The sequence below is a fragment of the Panthera onca genome, chromosome D3 (assembly GCF_046562875.1).
Source record: "Panthera onca isolate mPanOnc1 chromosome D3, mPanOnc1 haplotype 2, whole genome shotgun sequence".
Lineage (NCBI taxonomy): Eukaryota > Metazoa > Chordata > Mammalia > Carnivora > Felidae > Panthera > Panthera onca.
In genome coordinates, this window is record NC_138350.1 from 8,377,875 (window position 1) to 8,401,423 (window position 23,549).

The 23,549-nt window shown below is 37.1% G+C and overlaps 2 protein-coding genes and 1 non-coding gene across 8 annotated transcripts in view; 1 reads left to right on the plus strand and 2 right to left on the minus strand.

The window, feature by feature from the left end:
* MAPKAPK5 (MAPK activated protein kinase 5) overlaps positions 1-23,549 on the plus strand; it is a 43,935-nt gene that overhangs the window by 2,278 nt on the left and 18,108 nt on the right. For 3 of the 6 annotated variants that reach the window (XM_081790680.1, XM_081790681.1, XM_081790683.1), the window contains exons 2-7: positions 10,041-10,114; positions 10,820-10,895; positions 11,460-11,557; positions 13,090-13,202; positions 14,846-14,931; positions 15,722-15,817. In XM_081790680.1, the coding sequence (XP_081646806.1) occupies positions 10,041-10,114; positions 10,820-10,895; positions 11,460-11,557; positions 13,090-13,202; positions 14,846-14,931; positions 15,722-15,817 (543 nt within the window). Of the gene's footprint in view, positions 1-8,469; positions 8,628-10,040; positions 10,115-10,819; positions 10,896-11,459; positions 11,558-13,089; positions 13,203-14,841; positions 14,932-15,721; positions 15,818-23,549 lie in introns of those variants that run through there. The other 3 variants (XM_078435799.1, XM_078435800.1, XM_081790682.1) reach the window with 2 other exon arrangements.
* The window catches only part of TMEM116 (transmembrane protein 116), a 147,948-nt gene continuing 130,189 nt past the window's right edge, over positions 5,791-23,549 (minus strand). Inside the window, exon 12 of the mRNA XM_060612337.3 lies at positions 5,791-5,938. Coding sequence (XP_060468320.1) covers positions 5,883-5,938 — 56 coding nt within the window. The 3' untranslated portion in view covers positions 5,791-5,882. The remainder of the gene's footprint in view (positions 5,939-23,549) is intronic.
* Positions 13,897-14,050, minus strand: LOC132666144 (small nucleolar RNA SNORA62/SNORA6 family). The gene has a single exon (XR_009604522.1). It is a non-coding gene; the product is annotated as a small nucleolar RNA SNORA62/SNORA6 family (small nucleolar RNA).

The following is a 23,549-nucleotide window of genomic DNA, read 5'->3' on the forward strand; positions in this document are numbered from 1 at the left end:
AACACAACACACTGCAGGTGGTTACAATTAAGTAGAAAAAGGGTGGGGAGTACTATACTAGGAAAAGTAGTCAGGAGAGGCCTCTCTGAGGAAGTGACATTTGTGTGGAGCTCTGAAGGCAATGAGGGAGCAAACCTCCACTGTCTTGGGGAAGAATATTCCAGGCAGTGGGAACAGCAGAGAAAAAGGCTCTGAGGTACGTTCAAGTCTTGTGTGATCCAGGAAAAGCAAGGTGAATGCATTGGGTCAACATACATTATGTTTTATTTATTATTTTTTTAAATGGTTACTTATTTTTGAGATGGAGACAGAGGGGAGGGGCAGAAAGAGAGGGAGACACAGAATCTGAAACAGGCTCCAGGCTCTGAGCTGTCAGCGCAGAGCCAGATGCAGGGCTTGAACCTACGAACCCACCCGTGAGATCATGACCTGAGGCGAAGTTGAACGCTGAACCGACTGAGCCACCCAGGCACCCCAGCATAGATTACGTTTTAGAGAGGTGATGGGAAGCTAGAGCTCAGAGGGACTTGTAGACCATTGTAAGCACTTTGGCTTTGACCTTGAATAGAAGAGGACCTCTGTGGAGTTTCTAACAGAAGAGGGACTTCTAGTGGCTAAATATATAAATGGGAGGCAACGTTACATAGTGGTTACAATAGTTTATGTAGACTAACGGATTAAAACATCAGCCTTAGGTGCCTCCTTAGCGCAGTAGGTAGCACGTCAGTCTCATAAAACCTCAGCCTTGCCATTCATTAGCTCTGTCCTTGAGTAAATCCTTTTACTTCTCTGTCCCTGAGTTTGCTCATTCCTAGAAATGAGATAAAAACACTCCATAGGGTTTGTGAGGATTTGATGAGCAAATATTTCTAAATGTGCTTAAAATAATAACTAACATTTAGTAAGAACTTGATGAATGTTGGCTCATAGCAACTAAACAGTCGTTTTAGAAAGTTACAATTTCTTGGTCACTATTGCCCAAGTTAATTTTCTTAAAATATTTTAGCTTTTCTTCATGTACTTGATAGGTCATTGATGAGTCTTCCTACTAATTTGTGTCCAACCAGTACAAATAAGTGGAGTTGAAAATATCTGATCTGACTTCCAGTACTGACTAGGATATACTCCCTTGGAAGCAAGCCAGCATCACAATAAATAAAACTTCTGGTCTGTTACCTTGTGCTGTATTCATTATTTTGCTTTCTTGAGGACGTCCCTCATTGGTGAGGACTGAGACCTCTAGAGTTCAGCTGGAAAAGCTGTTGTCCTGGACTCTTAAACTTCTGCCTGACTACCTAAGAGCGGTCCAATTAGACTTTAACATCTCATCTTATTACTCTTCAGAATAGTTAGGATACGGCCAAGGCAACAACCATAGCCTCTGTCTTCTCATTTCTGTCTCTTCTCCCATAGCCCTATGGCTTCACTATTCCTAAGGCACTTAACTAAACCTGGAGAATGAGCATTTGGGGGTTAGATATTGTCTTGCATATATGTCTTTTATTGTATATGGAAGAGTTCTTAATATTTGATGAACTAGTGAAAATTCATTTCCTTAGTTTTAAAATTTTTTTTTAAATTTCAGTATAATTTACATACCATAAAATTAACTCAGTGTAAGTGTATACTTGAAGAATTGTTAATAAACTTATAGAGTTGTACAACTGTCATCACAATCCAGTTTTAGAGTATTTCTATCCCCCCCTAGAAAGTTCTTTTTGCCTCTCTGTAGTCATACTCTACTCCCACTTGCCACTCCAGATGATCATTGATCTGTTTTCTGTCACCTGTTTTGTCTTGAGAAATTCCAAATTAATGAAATTGTATATAATATGTAGTGTAATGTGTTTGGCTTCTTAAAATACTTATAAGATTCATCCATGTTAGTGCATGCGTTGAGTTTATTTCTTTTTACTTGTTGAGTAATCTTTATTGTTTATTCATCCCCAGTTGATGGGCATTTAGGTTGTTTTTGAATTTTAGCTATTATGAACAAAATGATAAATACAACTTGCCCATGCAAGTTTTTGTGTAAACATTTGTTTTAATTCCTTCTGGGTAAATACCTTGGTATGGAATTACTAGGTAATTTTACGTATGGTAAGTTTATGTTTAACTTTTTAAGAAATTGCAAAACTTTTCCAAAGTAGCTTTACCAATATTCATTCCCACCGGTAGTATTTGAGTGGTTTGGGCCATTTTTGTTTGTTTGTTTTCACCCTCCTCACAAATATTTGGTATTGTCAGTCTTTCTATTTTAGCTATTCTAATGGTTGTGTAGTAGTATCTGATTGTGGTTTTAATGTGCATTTCCCTAATGACTCATATTGTTGAACAACTTTTCATGTGTTTATTTGCCATTTGTGTATCTTTTCTGGTGAAATGTCTATTCAAATCACTTGCCCATTTTTAAGTTGGGTTATTTGTCTTATTGAGTTGCAAGGGTTCTTCATATACTCTGAATAAAACCTAATTCTAATGCTGTTGAGTATCTTTTCACGTGTTTGCCATTCGTGTATTTTTTTTTTCCTATTTAACTATTAAAATCTTTTGCCCATTTTTATTTTATTTTTAATTTTTTAAAATGTTTATTTTTGAGGGAGAGAGAGAGTGAGAGCACACAAGCAGGGGAGGAGTAGAGGGAGGGAGACAGAGGATCTGAAGTGGGCTCTGTGCTGACAGCAGAGAACCTGATGTGGGGCTTGAACTCATGGGCTGTGAGATCATGACCTGAGCTGAATTCAGATGCTTAACTGACTGAACCACCCAAGAGCCCCTTGCCCATTTTTAAATTGTTTGTCTTATTACTGAGTTGTAAGAGTTCTTTATAAACTCTGAATAAAAGTGATTTATCAGACATAGATCTGCAAATATTTTTTCCCAGTATATGTCTTGGCTTTTCACTTTTTAATGGTTTTAACTTTGATGAAGTCCAGTGTATCTTTTTTGTTTTTCTTTTTCTTTTCTTTGATGGATTGTGCTTATGGTGTCATAGCTAGGAAATCTTTGCCTAGTCTCAGGTTATAAGATTTTTTCAACTATATTTCCTTCTAGAAGTTTTATAGTTTTTAGTTCTTTATTTAGATCTGATATCCACTTGGAGTTAACTTTTGTCTTTGGTGTCACATAAGGGTCTAAGGTTTTGTTTGTCTTTAACATGGATATCCAGTTGTTCCAGGACAGTTTGTTCAAAACACTGTCTTTTGCCTATTGAATTACTTTGGTACTTTTTTTGAGAATCAGTTGATCATAGTGTGTGAGTTTTTTTCTGGATTCTCTGTTTTGTTCTATTGATCAATATGACTGTCCTCATACCAGTATCATCTTTATTACTGAAGCTTTATAGTAAATTTCCAAAACTGGGTAGTGTGAGAGCCAATTTGATTTTTCTTTTTCAAAATTAAGTTGGCTATTCAAGTTCTTTGTATTTCCAAATGAATTTTAGAATCAGCTTGTTTATTTCTACAAAAACGTGTGCTGGGATTTTGATAGAGGTTCCACTGAATCTATAGGTCAATTTGGGGACAGTTGCTATCTTAACAATATTGTCTTCTAATCCATGAACAGGGTATAGCTCTCCATTTCATTAGGGCTTCTCCCATTTTTCTTGGTGATGTATTTGTAGTTTTCAGTGTATAAATCTTGCACTTTTTAACAAATTTATTCCTAAATATTTTATTCTTTATGATGCTGTTAAGAATTGTTAAATTTTATTTTTTGGATTGTTTGTCATTAGTGTAGAGAAAGGCAGTTTATTTCTGTATTTTGATATTGTGTTTTGCATCTTTACCACATTTGCTAAGTTCTAGATTTTTTGTGTGTGTGTAGGTTCTTTAGGATTTTCCACATATAAAAATCATGTCTTCAGCAAATAAATACCGTTTTACTTCTTCCTTTACAGGATGCGTGCTCTTAATTTTGTTTTCTTGCCTTATTCTGTGGGTAGAACCTCAGGTACAGTGTTGAATGAAAGTGGCAAAAGTGGACATCTTGCCTTGTTCCTGATCTCAGGGGAAAAGCATTAAAGACTTATTGCTAAGTAAGTGGTTTTGTAGACATCCTTTGTCCAATTGAGTTTTCTTCTATTCCTTGTTTGCCGAGAATTTTTATCAGGATTAGGTGTTGAATTTTTGTTAAGTTCTTTTTCTTCACCTATTGAGTTGATTATATAGTTTTTGTTCTTTATTCTTACTATGGTGTATTAATTGAGTAACATTAATTGAGTTTCAGATATTAAACCAATTTTGCATTCTTGGTATAAACCTCACCTAGTCTGATGTAAAGTTATTCTTACATGTTTCTGTATTCACTTTGCTAATTTTGCTGAGGATTTTTGCATTTTTATTCATGAGAGATAAAGGCCTATAGTTTTCTTGTGATGCCTTTGTCTAGCTTTGGTATGAGGGAAATACTTGCTTCCGAATGAGTTTGGGAAGTTATATCCTCCTCTGTTTTCTGGAAGAGTTTGTGCAGAGGCTTGATATCATTTCATTAAGTAGGGGGCAGTTTTTGCCTCTTGTGAGGCATTTGGCAGTGTCTGGAGACTAATATTACAGTTGTTCAGTGTGGGTAGGGGATGCTTGTAGTATCTAGCAGGTAGAGGCCAGGAATGCTCCTGAACATCTTAGCAATGCACAGGACAACCTCACAACAAAGAACTATTGGTTCATAATGTCAGTGATGCTGAGGTTGAGAAACCATGCTTTAAATGATTTGGTAGAATTTACCACTGAAGCTATGTGGGCCTAGCCTTTACTTTGTGGGAAGACTTTTTTGTTTTGTTTTGTTTTGTTTTGTTTTGTTATTAATTCAGTTTCTTGTTATAGTTTTATTCAGATTTTCTATCTCCTCTTGAGTGAGTTTTGGTAATTTATGTCTTTCTAGGAATTTGGCCATTTCATCTAGTGGTCTGATTTGCTGGCATAAAGTTGTTTATGGTGATCCTTTATAATGCTTTGATTCCTGTAAGGTTGATTGTGATGTCTCCTATTTCTTTTTTTTTTAATTTTTATTATTATTTTTTTAATGTTTATTTTTGAGAGAGATACAGAGCATGAGCAGGGGAGGGGCAGAGAGAGAGGGAGAAACAGAATCCGAAGCAGGCTCTGAGCTGTCAGCACAGAGCCCGACGTGGGGACCGTTGAACGCTCAACCAACTGAGCCACCCAGGCACCCCCTCCTCTTTCATTTCTAATATTAATCATTTGTGGGGTTTTTTTTCTTCTCAGTCTAACTAAAGTTTTGTTAATTTTGATATCTTGAGGAATTAACTATTGGTTTTCATTGATTTTTCTCTATTTTCTGTCTTCTGTTTTATTGATTTCTGCTCGAATTTTTATTATTTCTATCTGCTTGCTTTGACTATATATATAAGTTTATTTATTTATTTTGAGAGAGGGTGAAAAAGTGTGTGTGGGGGGAGGGGCAGAGAGAGAAAGGAAGAAATAGAATCCCAAGCAGGCTCCACTCAGTGCAGAGCCCAATGGGGCTTGATTCCATGACTGTGAGATCACAACCTGAGCCTATATCGAGTCAGATGTTCAACAGACTGAGCCATCCAGGTGCCCCAAGTATATATTTTTTTCCTGCTAGTTTTTCAAAATAGAAGCTTAGGTTATTGATTTGTGATCTTTCTTATGTAGAGATTTATAGCTATAAATTTCCATCTAAACACCACTTTAGCTGCACATAATAAATTTTAGCATACATACAGCCCCCTCACAGCCACGGTTTTGCTTTCCATGGTTTCAGTTATCTGTGGCCAACCATGGTCGGGAAGCAGACAGTCCTTTTGAATCATCAGAAGGTCAGTAGTAGCCTAATGCTTTGTCACAATGCTTCCCGTCATTCATCTCACTTCATCTCATCATACAGGCACTTTATCACCTCACATCATCACAACAAGAGGAAGGGTGAGTATGGTAGAATACGATATTTTCTGAAAGACAGAGAGCATGTTAACATGACTTTTATTACAGTATATTGTTATAATTGTTTTATTTGATTATTAATTATTGTTAGTCTCTTACTGTGCCTAATTTATAAATTATAATGTATAATGTTAAGCTATATACATTATAACTAAATTATTAAATTTTATCATAGGTATGTAGAGGAAAAACATTAGGATTTGGTACTGTCCTGTGGTTTCAGGTATCCCCTGGGAGTCTTGGAATGTATCCTCCACAGACAAGGGAAGACTACTGTATTGTTTTTATTTTCATTCAGATCAAAATATTTTTTTAAAAATTTTTCTAATTTTTCTTGTTTCCTCTTTGACCCATTGATTATTTAGAAGTGTTATGTAAATTTTGAACTTCTTTGAATTTTGAATTTTTTTTTGAATTTTTGAAATTTCCCAAATTTCCTTGTTGATTTATAGCTTAATTCCATTGTGGTTGAAGAACTTTATATATTCAGTTTAAAAAAATTTATGGAGACTTATGATCTAGCATATGGTTTATCCTGAAGAATAGGATGCTGTGTTCTGTAGATGTCAGGTCAAATTGGTTGACAATGTTATCTTCTACTACAAGTTTTTCTTGCTGATTTTCTGTCTAGCTTTTCTGTTATTGAGAGTGGCAGTATTAGAATCTCCAACTATTTTTTTGAATTGTCTATTTTCCTCTTATATTCTGTCAAATTGTGCTTCATTTATTTTTGGATTCTACTGTTAGGTGCCTGCATATATGTTTATAATCATCCTATCTGAATTGACCTTTTCATCATTATAAAAAGTGCTTCTCTTTCTTTATTAACATCTTTTGATCTATCTATCTATCTATTTAAATTAAAGTTGGTTAACATACAGAGTAGTATTGGTTTTAGGAGTAGAACCCAGTGATTCATCACTTACATATAACACCCAACAAGTGCCCTCCTTAATGCCCATTACCCATTTATCTCATCCCCCACCCACCATCCCTCTAACAACCCTCAGTTTGATCTCTGTACTTAAGAGTGTCTTATGGTTTGCCTCCTTCTCTGTTTTTATCTTATTTTTCCTTCCCTTCCCCTGTGTTTTATCTGTTGTGTTTCTTAAATTCCACATATGAGTGAAATCATGAGATTTTGTCTCTCTCTGCCCAACTTATTTCACTTAGCAAATGTATTCTAGTTCCAACCATACTGTCACAACATCTTTTGTTTTAAAGTCTATTTTGTCTATTGTCTGTATAGCTGCTTCAGCTCTCTTGTAGTTACTCATGGTATATCTTTTTCCATCCTTTTACTTTTTTCCCCATTTAAAAAATTGTGATAAAATTAAACATAAAATTTACCATCTTAACCATTTTTAAGATGCACTTCACTGGCATTAAATACAGTTCTAATGTGCAGCTATCACCACCATCCATCCCCATAATTCTTTTGCTCTTGTAAAACTGAAACTCTGTACTCATTAAACAGTAACCCTGCCATTGTCTCCTTCCCCCCCAGACTCTACCAACTACCCATCTACTTTCTGTCTATAATATTGACTACTCTGAGCACCTCAGAAAAATGGAATCATAAAGTATTTGTCTTTTTGTGACTGACTTATTTCTCTTAGCATAATATTTTCAAGGTTTATCATATTGTAGCATATTACTGACTTTCTTTTCTTTTACTTTTTAAGGCTGAATGATATTCCATTGTATGTATATGGACATTTAGGTCCCTTCCATGTTTTAGCTATTGTGAATAGTACTGTTATAAACATAGATGTACAAATACCTCTTGAAGATCTTGTTTTCATTTCTTTTGAGTATATACCCAGAAGTTGACTTGCTGGATCATATGGGAATTCTAGTTTTAATTTTTTTGAGGAGCTACCATACTGTTTTCCACAGTAGTTGTACCATTGTACACTCCCATCAGTAGTGCATAAGGGTTCCAGTTTCTCCATATCTTTGCCAATACTTGTTATTTTCTGTTTTTGTGTTTTGTTTTGTTTTTTGCCTTTTTTTTTCTTTTTGATAGTAGCTATCCTAATGGGTGTGAGGTTGTATCTGATTGAATTTTGATTTGCGTTTTCTTCATGATTAGTGATGCTGAGCATCTTTTCATGTGTTTATTGGCTGTTTTTATATCTTTGGGAAAATGTCTATTCAAATTCTTTGCCCATTTTTTGAATCAGGTTGTTTGGGTTTTTTTGTTGAGTTTTAGGTGTTCTCTATATTCTGGATAGTAATCCCTTATTACACACTTGATCTGCAAATATTTTCTCCTATTATGTGGGTTGCCTTTTTACTCTATTAATAGTGTTTTTTGATACACAAAATTTTTCAATTTTCATAGTCATCTTGTCTAGTTTTTCTTTTGTTGCCTGTTCCTTTGATGTCCTATCCAAGGAATCATTGCCAAAGACAGTGTTATGAAACTTGTGTCCTAAGAGTTTTATTGTCTTAGGTCTTACATTAAGCTCTTTGATCTATTTTGAGTTTTTGGTATATGGGGTTAAGGGTCCAACTTTGTTCTTTTGCATGTGGATACCCAGTTTTCCCAGTACAATTTGTTGAAGAGCCTAAATGTCCCATCAACTGACGAATGGATAAAGAAGACGTGGTTTATATACACAATGGAATACTACTTGGCAATGAGAAAGAATGAAATCTGGCCATTTGCAGCAACGTGAATGGAACTGGAGGGTATTAGGCTAAGTGAAATAAGTCAGTCAGAGAAAGATAGATACCATATATTTTCACTCATATATAGATCTTCAGAAACTTAACAGAAGACCATGAGGGAGGGGAAGGGGGGAAAAAGTTACAGAGAGGGAGGGAGGCAAACCATAAGAGACTCTTGGATACTGAGAACAAAGGGTTGATGGGGGCTGTGGGGAGAAGGGAAAGTGGGTGATGGGCATTGAGGAGGGCATTTGTTGGGATGAGTACTGGGTGTTGTATGGAAACCAGTTTGACAATAAATTATATTATAAAAAATTAAAAAAAATAAAAGTGTTACTTCACTAGTAATCAAAAAAAAAAAAAGTCTGAGCAGAAAAAAAAAAAACTGGGCTGCAAAGACGTGTGGAGGTGATGGCTATTCTAATCTTACTTTATATGCTTGCATATTAATTGGGCAGAAGCTCTATTTTCATCTCTGAACTTAGCCTAATGTCTGGCACATAGCAACTGCTCAGTGAATGTGTGTTACATGGACAGATATTCTGTTCCCATATACTGGGAATTGGGATTCTGTTAGATTTTCATTGCAACAAAACAATTTGAATGTCTCATGAGTTTTAGCCCAATTTCTCAAGGTCTGAATTTGGTTTCCTTTTCTTCCTTTGGAACCCTGAAAAATGAATTTTAGCCTACCACAACTTTAATATGTGGCTTTCTTGCCTGAGCATATGGCAATAGAAGCTTAACATATAGTGATTAGACAGGAATTCCATAAAAACTATAGAGGCTATGTCTGGAACCACTGAAAACTATTAAAAGTATAATAAAACAAGTGAAAACTATAAAAAAATATAGTTACCCAATGAATATGACAATATCTTTATATTCAAAATGATGCCATTGAAAATTAGATCAATTTACTACTCACTACTACCTTATTTGAACTTTTAAGTCTCAATTTATTCAATAGATAACAATTTACTGTTATTCCAACAATTTGACCAACTTGTTCAAGAGTATAGGCCACTGGTCATGGAAGCATATATCAGACCAGTCTTTCTGGAACCTCAGAAAAGGTACCTGACCATTTTAGCAAGTGAATATTTAGTGTGAAGTATTTTGAAAGAATGTCTTCCTTTCACACTCCCCCCAAAAAACATTGAATATCTACTCAAATGGACCTTGTAGATGAGCTGAAGAATTTCTTCTCCTCCTAATGTGTTTGCTTTCTCTTTTGCTGGAAAACAGTGCCTAACTTAGTCATTTAGACAAAATACCTAATTATAAAACCAAAAGAATGCAAAGCTCTGCTTATCGGTTTCTCTTAGAAGATGAGGTGTTGAGTGATAAGGTTTTCTGTTGTCCACCCTGCTTAATTTTCAGCTTTTTAATTGGAGAATCATTTTCTGCCCCCACCCTTTTCTATTTTAATAGGAAACCTCCATTTTAGAGGAATACAATATCAATTGGACTCAGAAGCTGGGAGCTGGAATTAGTGGTCCAGTTAGGTAAGAGACCCACATGCAAAGTATGGCAAAGTTGCTCTGAAGAAGGCCATTTGACCTACGTTGGCCATTAGAAACAGCAAGTGTGCCACACTGGTGAAATAACTTTAACAAGTGGAGGTATTTATGTTAGGCTTTTTCTCATCCATTTAGAAATCTATTTAATTGAGCCACATGGTCTGTAATGTAGAATCATTTAAGATACTGAGGTTGCGGAGCTACTCTTGAGAGTCGCCTATAGCCAGCAGAGGCCATTATTCCTTCCTTGGCCATCCTCAGGTTGCTTTCACATGGCGCGGGAGCTGAGGCTTGTGCAGGGTGGGTGAGATGGCTTTTCTGCCTCTCCACCTGCTAGCCCTAGGGGCAAGTTTATTTGGATGCATCTGGATATATTCTTGATTAGAAGTACAATTCTAAGGGGGCACCCAAGTGGCTCAGTCAGTGAGGTGTCTGACTCTTGATTTCAGCTCAGGTCATGATCTTATGTTTTGTGAGATTGAGCCCTGTGTTGGGCTCTGTGCTGGCAGCATGGAACCTGCTTGGGATTCTCTTTCTCCCTCTCTCTCTGCCTGTCCCCTGCTCGTGCTCTCTTTCTCTCAAAATAAATAAGTAAACATTAAAAAAAAGTACAGTTCTAAAAGAACTTGTTAAATTAGTTTTCACTGTTAATAGATGATTTCTGATTGAATTTTTTTCCTCCAAATCTAGAGTCTGTGTGAAGAAATCTACTCAAGAACGGTTTGCACTGAAAATTCTTTTTGATCGTCCAAAAGCTAGAAATGAGGTATGGCCCTTTGTTGCCTTGATTTGCCTAAGTATTGGAAGTGCCTAAGAATTATTCTTTTTACAAGTAAGGCAGAGAATACAGAGATGCACAAAGAATTTTATATCCATATTTACCCCTTTTCCCTATTCATGTTATCATGTTAAAGTGGTCCCATATCTATCAGTGCCAAAGGCTGATAGAGTCTTATTTCCTTTCAACTCCCTCTTGTTCTTTTTCAGTTAATGTAGTTCTTGTGCCCTGAACTGTTCAGGTTTACCTCAGCTTATACTTATTGGACAAGGTCCCTGAAGAGTGGAGAATGGTGAATAGTGTCTTGTAAGTGCTGTAGGAGGGCTGTGACGGTGTGTTTCTACTTTAAAAAAAAAACACCTTTGTTTTAAATCACCCAGATGTTGTGATGACATGTTAGGAATATGTACAATGGAGGACATACTCTTTTGCTTAGAGATGTATGAATAATTTCTGAAACCAAATGAGTTATTTGCCAGATTTTTCATTTGCTAATAGATGGGGCAGCAGAAAGTAAATTTGTTGGTGAGGTGAATCTCTGTTCTCTTTAAGGTACGTCTGCACATGATGTGTGCCACACACCCAAATATAGTTCAAATTATTGAAGTGTTTGCTAACAGTGTACAGTTTCCTCATGAGTCCAGCCCCAGGTAAGACTACATAGGGGTCATCACCTCATATCCACCTCTCCACATGTAGGCCAAGGTGTAGTGGGGTTTTCCTCTCTTTTGTGCTCTCTCTCCCCCTCCCCCTTTCTCTCCATCCCTCCTTCCTTCCTTCCTTCCTTCCTTCCTTCCCTCCCTCCCTCCCTGCTTCCCTCCCTCTTTCCTCCTTTTAGTTTGGAAAATTTCAAACATTTGTAAAAGCAGACAGAATTATTCAGTGAATCCCCAGGTACCCATCATGCAAACTCAACAGTTACCAACTCATTGCCAGTCTTGTTTTATCTATGCCCCACCTACTCTCTGGGGCCCCCTGATTATTGTGATTACTTTCTCTTTAAAAAAAAAAAAAAAAAGTATGTAATGTGGAATTAAAACATTCTATTTCAAATTAGTGAAAGAGGACCAAATATTACTAGGCACTGTCTTTGAAGTTGATATGGCAAAAAGCCCGTATTGCTTAGTCTGACATTGCTTTTAAAGGAAGAAATCAACATTATTCTTTTAGCTGCCAAATATTTGGCAAACCCATTGAGTGGCATTCCAGGTGTCTTCCAGGGAATTCAAAGTTAAATAAGGTATGGTTTCTACTGGGGGTACTGAGATGTAAACCTGTCATCATAGCAATGTGATAGGCACCAAGGAGAGGCATCCATAAAATACTTTGAGCTTATAAAGGAGAGGAGAGCTGCTAACTGTAGGCTAGGGAGACAAGGTGTCTCACACAGTGGTTATGTCAGGCCTAGGACTTGAAGAGGATGGGTAGGAGTCTTCTGGGTGGACAAAGAAGATGGATTTGTAAAAACAAATGGGAAATCAAATGATTGTTTCTTACAACTGTGCTCTGTTGGTGAAAGCATTTGGATGGAAACTGGAAGCATGTATATCAAAGAATGGTAACCAGAATTCCGATTTTTTTTCTTTTTGACACCATAAGAATTTTTGCTTTTTTTTTTTTAGTAGCTGTGTAGCCTTGTCCAGCTGTCCTGCTGGGTATGCTGTGGGTCACATGGAAAACTAGTGTAGTGGGGACAGGAGTGGAGAGAGAGAGACACGGATATAGATACAGACACAGACAGACACAGAATGAGAGTGAATTACCAGGGTGGCCCAACAGCAGCCAAGTGACTTGAAATTCATGTTCTACACAAAGTCATACTCTGTTTTCGATACATTTTCCATCTAGCTGCCCTAAATATGATACAAAACATGTCACTTAATATATCACCCCCCCTTTAACATCTAGTAATAACAAGTACAGTATCTTCAAAAGGATCATTGTCTTCAAAACTTAATTATTTTACTCCCATTTTAGCTTCTTAGAAAATTTTAGGTGTGGGCTATTTCTTATTCATAGTGTCTAGTTGGTAGTGACAAGGGTCCACTTAGAGGGGTGTGGGCGGGTCAGACTTAGGAAGCAGTTATTACACATTTGGTACATAAGGCATCTTTAGGTTAGCTACTTGATGTTTCAGGGTTTTTTTTTTTTTAACTTAACAAAATCAAATGCTTTCAAACAGGGCTCGACTCTTAATTGTAATGGAGATGATGGAAGGGGGAGAGCTATTTCACAGAATCAGCCAGCACCGGCACTTTACAGAGAAGCAAGCCAGCCAAGTAACAAAGCAGGCAAGTTAACCCCGGGTACCAATCAAACTGCCAACAATGTTGGTTAACAAGCACAATTTCATTGGGGGGAATAAAAGAAAGCTTGAAGAAAAGCTCTATTTGATCTCTCATTGCCTGCTTTGTTATGTAATCAGAAAAGATGCTTTGACAGGAGAAATGTGACCCCTTTTATGCTTTGGTGGGGAGCACTGTATTTTTAAGTGGTTGTCAATTGCTTGTCTATTATAAGATTTAAATACACTCTGGAAGGAAGGTAATTTTTTAATTCCTTTTTAGACTGTAGCTATTAAACATGTAGTGTCTAAGCACTATTGTTGGACTTGGAGATAAATTGCTACTGATAACACCTGAAAGATTGTATGGTATAAAAATATGTTCTAAGATGATTGTATACAAGACACTTTGCTTTTGAGTCACCTTATCAGATTTTCATAGAATTCTAAGGTCTTTCTAATTCTGGGTTATTCCTGATTATAGTCTATTTTGACATCATGTTTTATTGCTACAGAAATGATTTATGTCACAAACAATACTAGGAATCTAACTGAAATTACCTCTTGAAGAGGTGAAAAGCTAGACTCTCAAGGCTTATCTTCAGGCCAAGCAAGCAAGGCAAAAAGCAGGAAGCACAGCCTAATTGGTTCTTAATAAAAAAATTATTCCAAATTTTCCATGAGCCTCAAGCATTTTTTTTTTTCACTTGTAGCAAGAATTACTATCAAACTCTACTTACTGGGCCAGAGACCCTTGCGGTGTTAGCGGAAGACTTGACCCTCTTATAGCACACTACCTATGCTTGTGAGTGCAAACCACAGCCAGCAGCCTCAAATCCAAGCTCTACCAATGTGAAGGAGCCTCACGCATTATTAGAAGCCTCCTTTCTGGTAGGGAGGAACTGATATTTGGAATGCCAGGGACAATTCCATACTGAGAACTAAAAAACAGGTAGAATTTGTTCTCTCTATTTAATTTTAAAAAATACACCTCGTATTTTTCAAATATTTTAAATCTTAGGATGTGCTCTGATAATCTTCTGTAGAACAAAAACCCTTCAAACCCACTTAAATAGGTGACATTTCATTTCAACAAATGGGATGAGCAAATTGGAACATCTGGTGGAAAAATCCAGTTAGCTGCTTTCTATTTTTCTCGAAGGCAGAGCTTGGAGTTGAGCCCCCTGGAGAGTGCGGTTCCCTTCTGAGCCAGGTGTTAGTGGCCACTGCCCTGCTGGGCAACACCCAACCCTACGAAGGCTGCCTGGCACAGCGCTTACTCTGCAGCCCCGTTGCATCTCAGATGAGTGGAATTGGAAGCATTTCATTCTTCCCATTTCATACAGGATTTAACCATCAGTTTACTTTGACAAAAGAAGTGTGTTACTGTTGTATTTTCCTCTTTGTTTAATAAAATACAGGTTGCACTTAAACTAAGTTTAATTCATTTCTATTCCTTGGTACCCAAAGTCTTACTTAATTTCTGCTTTAAAACTGAAAACTGACCGCAGTTGTAATTGACTTAATTAAGGATCTTTTTTTTTTTTTTTTTTTTTTTTTTTTTTTTTTTTAACATCCTGAGTTCTCTAAACCAGGAGCATTAAAGAGCTGTCTTTTCTAAGATGTGGTTGCTCCACTGTCCTTTTCCAGATAGCTTTGGCTCTACAGCACTGTCACCTGTTAAACATTGCTCACAGAGACCTCAAGCCTGAAAATCTGCTCTTCAAGGATAACTCTTTGGTGAGATGACTTGTTTTGCTGCATTTTAGTGCTGCCACGCTCAGCATAGTTCAGGAATGGGTGTGTAGGTGTGTATGTGTTTGGAGTGCTCTGAATCCATGGTGAGGAGGCTTTAAGCCAAAGTGCTTCAGGCAGCCTACTTTCCCCACTTGTTTCCTTGCTAGAGGCTCAGAGAAATTCTACTGTGCCCCTGGCATTGATAATTTTGGATGGTACTGATAATGCATTTGTAAGACTTAAGATTTTGGATATCATTTGGAGGTACTTTGGGAAGGGGCAGTAATCTATATGCTGTTAAAAATTACCTTCAGGCGTAATGGTTATATTTGCTGTTAATTTTGATCAGGTGTTTTTTCCTCTCCCGTCTCATCCCTTGCCCTATGTACCATGTCCCACCAAATAAGTTGCTCTGGCTATCTTGAAGCTGATGGTAAAAGTGAAATCGCACCCTGGATCGGAAAGAGATGATGGGCCAGTAGATAGAGTCAGGGGGCACTTGGCTAAGATTTTTTTTTTTCTTTTGGCTAAAATCTTGATTTTAGTACTGCAAATTACCAATCATGAAACAAGGCCAACTGTGAGTGGGCAGAAATTCTTTACCTCTGTATTACTAAGAAAGATTCTTCAGTATGAATCATTGTCTTCAGATGTGAGGACATGCTATTCATAGTCTCAGGTGTTAGTCAGAAACCCATGAGTGAGAGCTCAAGGTAATATGTCTTCCACTTGGATTTTCCTTTAGTGTTTACTGAGAACTCTGGACCAATGACTTCCATTTGCTTTATTTTAGGATGCCCCAGTGAAGTTGTGTGACTTTGGGTTTGCCAAAATTGACCAAGGTGACTTGATGACACCCCAATTCACCCCTTATTATGTAGCACCTCAGGTAAGTGTTTGCTGTTTCTGCCACAGGATGTATCACCATGCTGTCTATAGACTCACATTTCTTCTCTTCTGCAGCACAAGTAGGTGTGTATTACAAATGGGAAAGGGAGAGCTCAGCTTCAGAAACCTACAGTCTGCTTAATTAGGTGCAGGCATTTTATTCTCTTAAAATCAACTTCTTGGGGCGCCTGGGTGGCTCAGTTGGCTAAGTGTCTGACTTTGGCTCAGGTCATGATCTCATGGTTTGTGAGTTCAAACCCCACATCGGGCTCTGTGCTGACAGCTCGGAGCCTGGAGCCTGCTTTGGATTCTGTGTTTCCCTCTCTCTCTGCCCTTCCCCGACTCGTGCTCTGTCTCTCTCTCAAAAATAAATAAACATTAAAAACAATTTAAAAATTTTTTAAATTAAGAAATAAAATCAATAAAATTTTAAATTAAAAAATAAATTCAACTTCTTTTAAAATCATGGTTTGATGTACAATTAAAAAAAACTCCTACTTTAAGTGTAGTTTGATGAGCTTTGACACAGATACTCCTGCATAATTACTACCACAATCAAGATATAAAATATTTCCATCACTTCAGAAGCTCTTGTGAACCTTTGTAGTCAGTCTGCTCCCAGCTTAACCCCTGGCTCCAGGAAAGCACTGATCTGCTTTCTGTCATCATGGGTTAGTTTTGCCGGTTATAGAAATTCATATGAATGGAACTCGTGTACCTGTTGTATTTCACTTCTTTTGCTTAGCGTGTGTTTGAAATTCATCCATGTTGCTGCACGTAGCATCAGTTCCTTTTTCTTGTTAAGTAGTATTCTATAATAGGACTAAGCCATGTTTTGTTTATCCATTCACTGACTGATGGCTATTTTGGATTGTTTCCTTTTTGGACTATAATGAAGAAAGCTGCTGGGAACATTCATTTACAAATTTGGGGGGACATCTTTTCCAAAATGGTTGTACCATTTTACATATTCACCAGTTAAAGAGTTTCGGTTGCTTCATGTTCTTACCAACTTAGTTACACTTTATAATCTCAGTCTTTCTGGTAGGTCCACAGTATTATTTCATTATGGATTTGATTATAGCATTTTCTTAATGGCTACTGTTGAGTGCTTTTTCATGTGTTTGTTGGACATTCTATTGTGAAATATGTGTACACCATTCTCTTGTAAAGTATGTGTACAAATCTCTTGCCCTTTTTTGGTTGTTGGTTTTATAATTGAGGTATAAAAAGTTCTTACTATTTTCTGGATACAAGTTCTTTGTTGTATATGTATATTACTTTTTATTGCTACCATGACAAATTGCCACAAACTTAGTGGCTTGAAACAACACATTTATTATCTCAAAGTTTTGGAGGTTAGAAGTCTGAAATGGTTCATGGTGTTGGCAGGACTGTGTTCCTTCTGGAATCTCTAGGGGAGAATTCATTCCCTTGCCTTTTCCAGCTTTGTGAGGTGCCTTGCATTCTTTGGCTGGTAGCCTCTTCTTCCGTTTTCAAAGCCAGTAGTATGGCGTCTTCCAGTTTCTCTGATTCTGACACTCTTGCTTCCCATTTATAATTGTGATTACATTAGACACACCCAGATAATCCAGGATAGTCGCCCATCTCAAAATCCTTCATTTAAATATATATATTTTTTAACGTTTATTTATTTTTGAGACAGAGAAAGACAGAGCATGAATGGGGGAGGGTCAGAGAGAGGGAGACACAGAATCGGAAGCAGGCTCCAGGCTCTGAGCTGTCCGCACAGAGGCCGACGCGGGGCTCAAACTCACAGACCGTGAGATCATGACCAGAGCTGAAGTCAGATGCTTAACTGACTGAGCCTCCCAGGCGCCCCACAACATCCTTCATTTAATAAAATCTGCAAAGTCCCTTTGCTCTGTAGGGTAACATATTCACAGGCTTCAGGGATTAGGACATGGAAATCTTTGGGGAGCTATTATTCTGCCTACCACGTATATATTATGAATATCTCTGTCAGACTGTGGCTTGCATTTCAGTTTTCTTAATGGTCTTTTGAAGAGCAGCAGTTTTTTGTTCTTATTTAAAAAATTTTTTTTAATTTGTTGGGTGAAACCATTTCCACCTCTCCCACATGCATGCGTGCATATGCACACATGCGCACCACACTGTTCCACCCCAGTAAGCTAAGCAGCCACCTAGTGGAGAATGGAGCCATTACACCAAGTCCTGCCTAAGTGCGCCCTCCAAGCATATCCCCTAGAAAAACAGCATAAGGCATTCCACCTGCTTAGTGTATGGACTATGGAAGGCTTCATAGTTTCAGTTCTGGGGTAAACTGGATGTAACTTCATTCGGGTTTCATTCTGTTCGCTGGTTCATTTATTTGTTCGTTTTATTTGCTTCTGTTTTTGCTTAAATGTTTCCTTTTTTCTTTTTCCTTTTCTTCCTCATTCTTGAATACAGAAAGAAAATTTTTTATTTTTATTCCTTTATTTTTTATTTAAAAAGTTTTTTTTATTTCTCTTTCATTTCATTTTATTCTATTTTATTACATTAAGTTTTTTTAATTTTTAAATTTTTTTCTTATCTTTTTTTCTTTTATCCTTTCCTTTTTTTTCTCTGTTCTATCAAGCTTCTGTCAACAAGCAGACCAAAACACACTTAGGATCTAGCTTCCTTTATTTGATTTATGTTTTGTTTTTAAATTTTTACTTTTCATTTTTTACTTTATTAATTTTTTTCTTCCTCCAAAATGACAAAACGAAGGAATTCACCCCAAAAGAAAGAAGAGGAAGAAATGACAGCCAGGGGCTTAATCAACACAGATATAAGCAAGATGTCTGAACTAGAATTTAGAACCACGATAATAAGAATACCAACTGGGGTTGAAAACGTCATAGAATCCTTTTCTGTGGATATAAAAAAAAAATAAAATCTAGTCAGGAAGAAATTAAAATGTGATAACTGAGACGCAATCTTGAATGGATGCCATAACGGCAAGGATGGATGAAGTAGAGCAATGAATCAGCGATTTAGATGACCAGATTATAGACTAATGAAGAAGAAAAAAAGAGGGAAACAAAGGCAAAGGAGCATGATACAAGGCTTAGAGAACTCAGTGACTTATTAAAAAGGAATAACATCTGAATCATAGGAGTCCCAGAAGATGAAGAGAGAAAAAGGGGCAGGAGTTTTTTGTGAGCAAATTATGGTGGAAGACTTTCCTAATCTGGGAAGGACACAGACATCAAAATCCAAGAAGCACATCCCAAAGATTAGATTCATCCCATTAGATTCAACAAAACCCGACCATCACCAAGGCGTATCATAATCAAATTCACAAAATACACAGACAAGAAAGAATTATGAAAGCAGCAAAGAAAAAAAAAGTCCTTAACTATAAGGGAAGACAAATCAGGTTCGCAGCAGACCTATCCACAGAAACTTGGCAGGCCAGAAAAGAGTGGCAGGTATATTCAATATGCTGATTTGGAAAAATATGTAGCCAAGAATTCTTTATCCAGCAAAGCTGTCATTTAGAATAGAAGGAGAGATAAAGTGTTTCCCAGACAAAAACTAAAGGAGTTTGTGACCACTAAACCAGCCCTGCAAGAAATTGTAAGGGGGACTTTTGTGTGGAGAAAAGACAAAACAGAAAAGACCAAAAGCAACAAAGACTAGAAAGGACTAGAGAGCATCATCAGAAATACCAACTCAATAGGCAACTGAACGGTGCTAAATTCATATCTTTCAGTACACTAAATGCTCCAATCAAAAGATATAGGGTATCAGAATGGATAAGAAAACAAGACCCATCTGTATGCTGCTTATAAGAGACTCATTTTGGACCTAAAGACACCTGTAGATTGAAAGTAAGGGGATGGAGAATGATCTGTCATGCTAATGGTCCTCAAAAGAAAGCTGGTGTAGCCATACTTATATCAGACAAACTAGATTTTAAAATAAAGACTGTAGCAAAAGATGAAGAAGGGCATTATATCATAATTAAGAGATAGACATCCACCAAGAAGATCTAACAATGGTAAATACTTATACCCCCAATATGGAAGCACCCAAATATATAAATCAATTAATCACAAACATAAACTCATTGATAATAATACCGTAATAGTAGGAGACTTCAACACTCCACTTACAGCAATGGGCAGATCATCTAAGCAGAAAATCAACAAGGAAACAATGGCACTGAATGACACACTGGACCAGATGGACTTAACAGATATATTCAGAACATTTCATCCTAAAGCAGCAGAATACAGGCATTCTTCTTGAGTGCACATGGAACATTCTCCAAATAGATCACACACTGGGTCACAAACCAGCCCTCAATAAGTACAAAAAGGTAGATATCATACCTTGCATATTTTCAGATCACAGCGCTATGAAACTCGAAATCAACCACAAGAAAAAATTTGGAAAGAACACAAATACTTAGAGATTAAAGAACGTCCTACTCAATAATGAATGCGTTAACCAAGAAATTAAAAATACATAGAAGCCAATGAAAATGAAAACACGACAACCCACAACCTCTGGGATGTAGCAAAGGCAGTCATAAGAGGGAGGTATATAGGAATCCAGGCCTTCCTAAAGGAGGAAGAAAGGTCTCAATTATACAACCTAACCTTACACCTAAAAGAGCTGGAAAAAGAACAGCAAATAAAGCCCAAAACCAGCAGAAGAAGGGAAATAATAAAAATTAGGGTAGAAATAAATTATATCAAAATCAGAAAAATGGTAGAACAGATTGATGAAACCAGGAGCTGTTTTAAACAATTAACAAAATTGATAATCCCCTAGACAGACTGATCAAAAAGAAAAAGGAAAGGACCCAAATAAACAAAATCATGAATGGAAGAGGAGAGATCACAACCAACACTGCAGAAATACAAATGATAATAAGAATATTATGAGCAATCATATGCCAACAAATTGGGCAATTTGAAAGAAATGGACAAATTTCTAGAAACATATAAATGCCAAAACTGAAATAGGAAGAAATAGAAAGTTTGAACAGACCCATAACCAGTAAAGAAATGGAATCAGTAATCAAAAATCTCTCAACAAACAAGAGTCCAGGGCCAGATGGCTTTCCAGGGGAATTCTACCAAACATTTAAAGAAGAGTTAACACCTATTCTTTTGAAGCTGTTCCAAAAAATAGAAATGGAAGGAAAACTTCCAAACTCATTCTGTGAAGCCAGCATTACCTTGATTCCAAAACCAGACAAAGACGCCAATTAAAGGAGAACTATAGACCAATTTCCCTGATGAACATGGATGTAAAAATTCTCAACAAGATACTAGCCAACTGGATCCAACAATACATTAAAAGAATTATACTCACCATGATCAAGTGGGATTTATTCCTGGGATGCAGGAATAAATTTGTGCAATATCCACATATCAATCAATGTGATACATCATATTAATAAAAGAAAGGACAAGAACCACATGATCCTCTCCATAGATGCTGAAAAGCATTTGACAAAATACAGCACTGTTTCTTGATAAAAACCCTCAAAAAAGTAGGGATAGACAGATCATACCTCAAGGTCATAAAGGCCACATACGAAAGACCCACTGCTAATATCATCCTCAATGGGATAAAACTGAGAGCGTTCCTCTAAGGACAGGAGCACGACAGGGATGTCCACTCTCACCACTGTAAATCAACATAGTGTTGGAAGTCCTAGCCTCAGCAATCAGACAACAGAAAGAAATAAAAGGCATAAATCGGCAAAGAGGAAGTCAAACTTTCACTCTTTGCAGACAACATGATACTCTAAGTAGAAAACCCAAAGGACTCCACCAAAAAAACTGCTAGAACTGATTCATGAGTTCATCAAAGTCGCAGGATATAAAATCAATGTACAGGTTGGTTGCATTTCTATACACCAATAATGAAGCAGCAGAAGGAGAAATCAAGGAATTGATCCTATTCACAGTTGTACCAAAAACCATAAAATACCTTGGAATAAACCTAACCAAAGAGGTGAAAAATCTATACACTGAAAACTATAGAAAGCTTATGAAAGAAATTGAAGACGACACACAAGAAAATGGAAAAATATTCCATGCTCAATGAATTGGAAGAACAAATACTGTTAAAATGTCGATATTATGAAAGCAATCTACATATTCAATGCAATCTCTATCAAAATAACACCAGCAGGGGCGCCTGGATGGCTCAGTCGGTTAAGCGTCCGACTTCAGCTCAGGTCATGGTCTCGCAGTTCGTGAGTTCAAGCCCCACGTCGGGCTCTGTGCTGACAGCTCAGAGCCTGGAGCCTGTTTCAGATTCTGTGTCTCCCTCTCTCTGACCCTCCCCCGTTCATGCTCTGTCTCTCTCTGTCTCAAAAATAAATAAACGTTAAAAAAAAATTTTTTTTAAAATAAAATAAAATAAATAACACCAGCATTCTTCACAGAGCTAGAACAAACAATCCTAAAATTTGTATGGAACAGAAAAGACCCTGAATAGCCAAAGCAATCCTGAGAAAGAAAACCAAAGCTGGAGGCATCACAATTCCGGACGTCAAGTTGTATTACAAAGCTGTAATCATCAGGACAGTATGGTACTGGCCCCAAAACACTCAGATCAATGGAACAGAATAGAGAACCCAGAAATAGACCCACAAACATATGGCCAACTAATCTTTGACAAAGCAAGAAAGAATATCCAATGGAAAAAAAGACAGTCTCTTTGGCAAATGGTTTTGGGAAAACTGGACAGCGACATGCAGAAGAACGAACCTGGACCACTTTCTTACACCATACACAAAAATAAACCTAAAATGGATGAAAGACCTAAATGTAAGACAGGAAGCCATCAAAATCCTAGAAGAGAAAGCAGGCAAAAAGCTCTTTGACCTCGGCCGCAGCAACTTCTTACTCAACACATCTCCAGAGGCAAGGGAAACAAAAGCAAAAATGAACGATTGGGACCTCATCAAGATAAAAAGCTTCTGCACAGCGAAGGAAACAATCAGTAAAACTAAAAGACAACCGACAGAATGGGAGAAGATATTTGCAAATGACATATCAGATAAAGGATTAATATCCCAAACATATAAAGAACTTATCAAACTCAACACCCAAAAAAATAAATAATCCAGTGAAGAAATGGGCAAAAGACATGAATAGACACTTCTTCAAAGAAGACATCCAGATGGCCAACCAACACGTGAAAAAATGCTCAACATCTGTCATCATCAGGGAAGTACAAATCAAAACCACAATGAGATACCACCTCACACCTGTCAGAATGGCTAACATTAACAATTCAGGCAACGACATGTTGGCGAGGATGCAGAGAAAGAGGATCTCTTTTGCATTGTTGGTGGCAATGCAAGCTGGTGCAGCCACTCTGGAAAACAGTATGGAGGTTCCTCAAAAAATTAAAAACAGAACTACCCTACGACCCAGCAATTGCACTACTAGGTATTTATCCAAGGGATGCAGGTATGCTGTTTTGAAGGGGCACATGCACCCCAATGTTTATATTGACAATAGCCAAAGTGTGGAAAGAGCCCAAATGTCCATTGATGGATGAATGGATAAAGATATATACACAACACATACATATATATAATGGAGTATTACTAGGCAATCAAAAAGAATGAAATCTTGCCATTTGCAGCTATGTGAATGGAGCTAGAGGGTATTATGCTAAGCGAAATTGGTCAGTCAGAGGAAGACAAGTATCATATGACTTCAAGTATCATCAAACAGATGAACATA